Source organism: Pogoniulus pusillus, chromosome 9 (genome assembly GCF_015220805.1).
Source record: "Pogoniulus pusillus isolate bPogPus1 chromosome 9, bPogPus1.pri, whole genome shotgun sequence".
Taxonomy (NCBI): domain Eukaryota; kingdom Metazoa; phylum Chordata; class Aves; order Piciformes; family Lybiidae; genus Pogoniulus; species Pogoniulus pusillus.
Window position 1 is genome coordinate 14,507,096 of NC_087272.1, and position 6,087 is coordinate 14,513,182.

Genomic DNA, 6,087 nt, shown 5'->3' on the forward strand with positions numbered 1-6,087 from the left:
TGGGAAAGAGGAGATGGCAGCTGTTCTCCAGGTGCCTTCCCTGGTCGAACCTGGCTGACATGGCACTGCTGGCACGCTGACCAGGCTGTCTGCGCAGTGCCTGCGCTGCGTTCCCCGGACACGAGCCGCCCAGCTAGAAGCAAGCTGAGAGCAAATCCCATTGCGAAGGGGAGGGCGGCCGCCGCTGTGGAAATTCTGCCTTCTGACGGCGCAAAGCCGCCTGACGCGGAGCGCCCGGCTGGAGGGGAGGGAGCGGGCAGTTCAGGGCTGCAGGGGGAGCTCTGCCTGTGTCCCGCTGTGCCTGTGTCCCGCAGCGCCTGTGTCCCGCAGCGGCGCGGCCATGGGCACTCGCCTCAGGCTCGCCGCTCTCTGGGGGACGGCGCTGGCTGTGGCGGGCGGCGCGGCCGTGGCGGCCTGGGCCTGGGCCCGTCTGCGGCGACGCCCCGCGCTGCCCACCGTTCGCCCTGCCGCTGTCGCAGCCGCCGCTGATCAGGTACCGGGACCGCATCGGGGCAGCGGGCGAGGCCGCTGTGGCGGGGAGCGCAAGCGCGGTAACCCTGGGCCTTTCAGCAGGGCCGCGCCGACCCTCTTGGCTCGGTGCGACCGGGCCCCGCCGCGCCCCTCGCGTTCCACGGAGGCTCAGAAGGGCGGCCAGGCTCTAGGCCGGGCCGGGCGGCGGGGCCTGAGGCAGCGGCGGGGCGCACAGGCCACGGCCGCTGTACCCACGCATCTCCCGGGCTGCGGCCGTTCTGGCCGGGCGGGACGGGGGCGCTGGTGTCCCTCACCTGCGTGACGGCCGAGAGCTCAGCCGGCACCGTCCCCCTCTTGGCTGTGAGCTGGGCTTGGCTTGGCTGTTCTTTCCAGACCCCTTGCTATGGCTCCTTTTCCGCACAAGCCCCGGCCGCCTGGCTAAGTGTGCTGCCCCTCGGTTTGCAGGGTAGAGGACACAGCAAGCAGATCCTGGTGCTGGGCCTGGACGGGGCCGGGAAGAGCAGCGTTCTGCACTCCCTTGCAACTAACCATGTGAAGCGCAGTGTGGCTCCCACCGAGGGCTTCAATGCCATCTGCATCAACACGGAGGAGTCCCAGCTGGAGTTCTTGGAAAGTGAGTGAATCTGTGTTACTGTGGAACATAAGTGTCTGTCCTGTGCCCTAGGAATCAGGTCTGTTCTAAAAGCTTCGTGTTTCCTTGTGCCTGCTCTGGTAGTATGAAGTTGTGATTATTTTCTTGGGGATTCTACTTTCCCACCCTGCTTCTTGAAGGAGGCGTTCATTCAGCCTGATCCTCCAGGGAATTGTTCCTAGAGAAAGTAGGGTAACAAGCCTGATTGTGTGAACCCATCCCAAAGCAGAGGTGTCCCCAGTGAGCCCTGTAGTGTGGTCCATAGCTGTTGTGTAGTGTATATCTTTTTGATGCTCATGCCTGGCAAAGGCCAAGAACAGAAGAGGAATAAAAATAAAATGGTTAAAGAAGAGAAGAGGAAGAGAAAAGCTTGGTACCCTTTTTGTTCAAAGTCCTCCTTGGTGGTGTTTTCTAGTCTTTAATGGCTTTTGACCATCTGTAGTTCTTTTGTTAAACTTTGTGATGTCCTTAGCACTGTCCCTGCAGAAAGTGTCTCCTGTGGTGGTTTTGGAGTGTCACAGCTGCTCTAGGTGCAGGTAGCTGATAGGGAATGTAGAGACCTTGGAGTGAGGTCAGTCTGTGGTACAGAGAGGCCGCTACCCTAGCTTCATCAGTGCCCACCTTCTGTAGAGGCAGAAGCTGTCCATTCTGCTGTTTCTGTGTTGTGCTGTGCCAGTGCTCAACTGGCTTAGCTGGCATCTAGCCCATAGATAACTTCATGCTACTGTCAGCAGGCCTGAAGGAGTTGTGCTGTTCCCAGGTAAGTCTTTGGGATGTGTGGGTGAGACTGCCAAAGCAGAGTTTCATTCCCAGTCTTACTACCAGAGGAGTCTCTGCTGTGTCTTGGGGAAAATATCTCTCCAGAGATACTTTTAGTGTGTGCTCCTCTCCTAGTAGGTAAGAGGACACCTATGTTTTTGCCTTGGAGATGCTTTGTGTAGCTGAGCCAAGAGAAACCCACGGTATCTCTGCTCCTGCCTGGGGATGGCCTAGGCCCAGCTCTGTGCACCCCACAGCAGAACCTGTCGTTTCTGAGTCATCCTTCCCTCTCTGGTCCAGGTTGGTAGTGACTGAGATGTGATGGCTGCGACCTCACCCATGGGAAATGAAATGTCTCAGGCCAGTTTCAGCCAGGTAAATCCATGCATGGCTCTCTAATCTGGTTACTTATCCAGTCTGTACCATTGCCTAGTCCAGGGGTTAGCAGCCTGTGCTGTGATCACATGGCACAAGATGATCAGCAGACAGCAGGGTTTTTATTTTGCTGGCTTAAACTGAAAACTGTTCTTTTTGTTTGTACCCTTGTAATAGATAAGTGGGTGATATCTTGCCTCTGCAAGTGGTAAGAGCTCCAGGTTTCTCCTGAGTTCCTACTGGTTTGTGGGTAAAAAAAAGGTTCACTGTGAGGTTGCTGACCCCTGGGTTATGCTATGCATGAATGCACTTAACAGAGGGAACAGTGGTGAGCCCCCTAAATGTCCCAGGATGGAATCAGAGGCATCTATCCCAAGCACAATGTGTCAGTCAGCCTTTTGGCTCCTTTCCACAGCGACAGACTTGAGGTTCTGCCTGCAGACATGCTGGGGTTCTTGAAGAGGCAAGCAAGCCCTTGTGAAGATGTTGCTCCCCTTTTTGTGTTATTTAAACTACTGAATAATTTTGACTGAAATGAAAGCAAAATTACTTTGAAACAGAACAGTCACTAAAGGCAGTAAAAGGTGACTAGCAAGTCAGGAAACCCCAGAGGAATGACCTTGAAAACTTCTACTTTTGGGAAACTGGGTAATGCTTCTCAAGCACCTCACTACTCTTGAGTGACTGGTTCTGCAGTGTACCTAGGAGAAGACTTGTTGAGCTGAAAACACAGCTGAAATACTTGACATACTGCTGTCTATTCCTGCTGCTATTAAACTCAACAAACTCCTGAACTCCTTTTGTCCATGACATTGGAAGAACAATCTCAGGCAACTTGCTGCATGTTGTTTCACCATTGAATTTCTGTAAGACCTGGTTTTGAAGGTAGACATTTTTTGTCTGTATGTGGGAGAGAAGAGCTTAGGTAGAAACAGATCCTTTGCAGATATTTCTCCCAAGGATAACCTGAAGAGTCTGCTGGGGCTTGATTTTTCTCTGTTCCTAAGCACCTCTGGTTATTGATGGTATGAAAGTTGTTGGAGTTTTGACCTAGACTCCAGTGTCATCCAAATCTGATGAGAGAGCTCTCCCTACTTCAGTGCAAAATTTCTTTGGAAACTGTAGACCTGCTTTATCTTAAGATGAAATGGGCATGTGGAAATAGGTTATGTGAAGAGACTCTTGCATGGTGTTTATAGACAAAACAACCTCTTTCTGCTCTCCTTACTTACTTGAGTTCAAAGCCCAGCAAAACAGAAAGCAGACATAAAAAACCCCCACCCTCAATGTAGAATCCTCCTAAAATGTAGAATCCTCCTAAAATAAGAGCTTAAAATTCAAAGGTTGGTGATTTGGGGTTTGTTTTTTTGATCTTGTCTTTTGGTGGATTTTTCCCCTTTTTTATTTTGTTTGTTTGTTTGTTTGTGGGATGGTGGTTTTGTTTTTGCTTTCTTAGAGCATACACATATGCCTGCCTGGGAAAATAAAGCTATTTCCAGTCTCACATACTGTAGCCCAAATACTTTGATTTTTTTGGTAACCAATAAAATACCTCGGGTTTTCAGCCCAGGGCTTGCTGTCTAGTACCTCTGGGAGCAGTGCTGCTTGGATTACTTGGTGAATCCTGTGCTGCTGTGTTTTCTTCCAGTCGGGGGCAGCGAATCTCTACGTTCATACTGGAAGATGTATCTGCCCAAAGTGATGTTGTTAGTCTATGTTGTGGACTCGGCTGATCATGCCCGACTGCCTATGGCAAAACAGCTGCTTCATCAACTGATCCAGAGCAACTCCACCCTGCCGGTGGTGGTTCTGGCCAACAAGCAGGTAAGGGTTCCCTGCTGCTGGCTGAGCTTGGACCGGCAGCAGCTCTGAAAACAGCAACAAAGCCTTTCAAAGGAGGCTTCATGCCTTTAAGAAGGCTATATGGCTGGGAGATGAGGGTCTTTCTGGGACACCTGTGGACCTCAAAAGAAAAGCTGAGGTTGTATTTTGGATCTTCAAGGTGCAGATTCTGTGCTCAGAGACAGTTTAATCAGAGCTGTGAATGGACATGATGATAAAAGCTAACTGCAGAGTGGGAACGTTTGAGAGCTGCAAGGGAGACCCCATGTACACCTGAAGTTAGCTTTCTGTTCTGCATGTCTGTCTAGAAGTATCCCCTTACCTAGTAGCAGCTGCAAAATGAAGCAGCATTTGAAGTTTTCAAGTTGTCTGGTGAGTTGCTCCTAAGATTGCTGTTGAAGCAAGAGAGAAGAGCAGCTTTCTTCACAGGGCAGTGCTTTCTCCTGAGATCTTCTTGAAAGTATCAACGACTGGTGCTGTATTTAGCATAGAACTGTGCCGTGGTACAGTCAGGTGACAGAACAGCCCAGAGTTTTTAAGCCCAGATTTTCTTTTATGTGTGCTCAATTTGTTTTGTGTTGTTACTTCCTACATTTCTAGTAACTTAGGTATATTAGTAGTAGTCATTTGTGTTAACTTTTGAATGAAAGTGGAGGCACTGGCTTCCTCAAACACAGGTGCTTCTACTGAGTCTCTAGATTCTGGAGTAAAAAATACTGGTGGCTGAGGAGGTATGCAAGGAATGACTCTTGTACGTTTGCCCTGTTCTTGTTGCTCTGTGTCAGGTTCCTGGAGTCTTAGGTCTGTAAGACTTCTGTCTGCCTGGTATCAGTGGTCTTACATTACCAGCAGACACACCAGAATTAGTAGAAACAGAACTGTACCCTTATTTCTTTAGAAATAAATTAGATTAAGGATGAACTTCCCCTCCTCCCTGAGCATTTTAGGGCATGGCAACTCAGTTTCATCAAAGGTATATAAGAATGGTGCCCCCAGAGCTTTTCCCCTCCCTGGACAAAAGTCAGCAGCTCAAAGTAGGAGTGGTTCTGCAGCCTCTTGCAACTAACAAGCTTGTTTTGTTTTTGTGTATCAGGACCTTGAAGGAGCGTATTGCATCACTGATATCCATGATGCTCTGGCACTGTCTGATATTGGGGATGAGAGGAAGATGTTCCTGATTGGTACCCACGTGGCAGAAGATGGCTCTGAGATCTCCTCCAGCATGAAGGATGCCAAGGAGCTCATAGCGCAGCTGGTTTTGGAATCACAGTGACAGCACTTTTCCTGCAACTTGACACTGCTAGTTGAGGGAGCAGAGGTGTTAGTGTAAGGTCAGTTTGCTCTGTGACAACAGGTATCTTTTCCTTTTGGGTGTGGAATTCCTCTGAAAATGATGTGTAGCTAGTAAGAAAATTTAATTTGTAGTGGTTTGAAAGTACACTTGAAAAGTAGTCTATTTTTTAGTGTATTTGTAGGGGGAAGTTAGTATCTTGGACAGCAGAGTTAAGGGCATGTATAGCTTAGATGGATGATGATAGCTTCTTGTCAGGTGAAAATTAAGCATTGACTAGTGAACACAGCTGTGTCCAGTGCATTTAACGTGGCTTGATGTCTCAGGATTAAATGGAGATATGTTCATTTCAGGAATTTTACAGAACTCTCCTAACTGCTGTTCTTTTGAAAATGAGACCTCATTTCTTGCCGATGTCAGAAATCTGAAGTGCTGCCTGTGACTACTGTTTTTGACAGTGGCAATTTTTGTTGTTGCTGTATCAAGGCAGCTTTTGAGAGAGTGGCAAACTAATCTCTGGAAATTGTGTTAGTTACTGCTGCTTTAGTGGGTAAGAACAAGAAAATGAAAGCGGTGAGACATTATTTGTCTACAGGGAAAAACCAAAACAGTGCAACTTAAGCTAGTGGCTGAAAGTATTTAAGTTAAACCAAGAACCAAAGAAGGGAGACTCCTCCATCAAGCTCAGCAGCTTATG

General features: G+C 48.9%; 1 protein-coding gene across 2 annotated transcripts; it reads left to right on the forward strand.

Annotated features, from left to right (window-relative positions):
• Positions 1-274: 274 nt before the first annotated feature.
• On the forward strand, positions 275-5,756 carry ARL9 (ADP ribosylation factor like GTPase 9). 2 transcript variants are annotated; one of them, XM_064148600.1, is made up of 4 exons: positions 275-493; positions 937-1,105; positions 3,906-4,081; positions 5,193-5,756. In XM_064148600.1, exons 1-4 carry the CDS (start codon positions 341-343, stop codon positions 5,370-5,372), a joined length of 678 nt encoding a protein of 225 aa, XP_064004670.1. In that variant the 5' UTR covers positions 275-340; the 3' UTR covers positions 5,373-5,756. The 2 variants fall into 2 exon arrangements, with proteins under 2 accessions (XP_064004670.1, XP_064004671.1); XM_064148601.1 differs by lacking the exons at positions 275-493; positions 937-1,105 and adding an exon at positions 2,183-2,257.
• Positions 5,757-6,087: the final 331 nt, after the last annotated feature.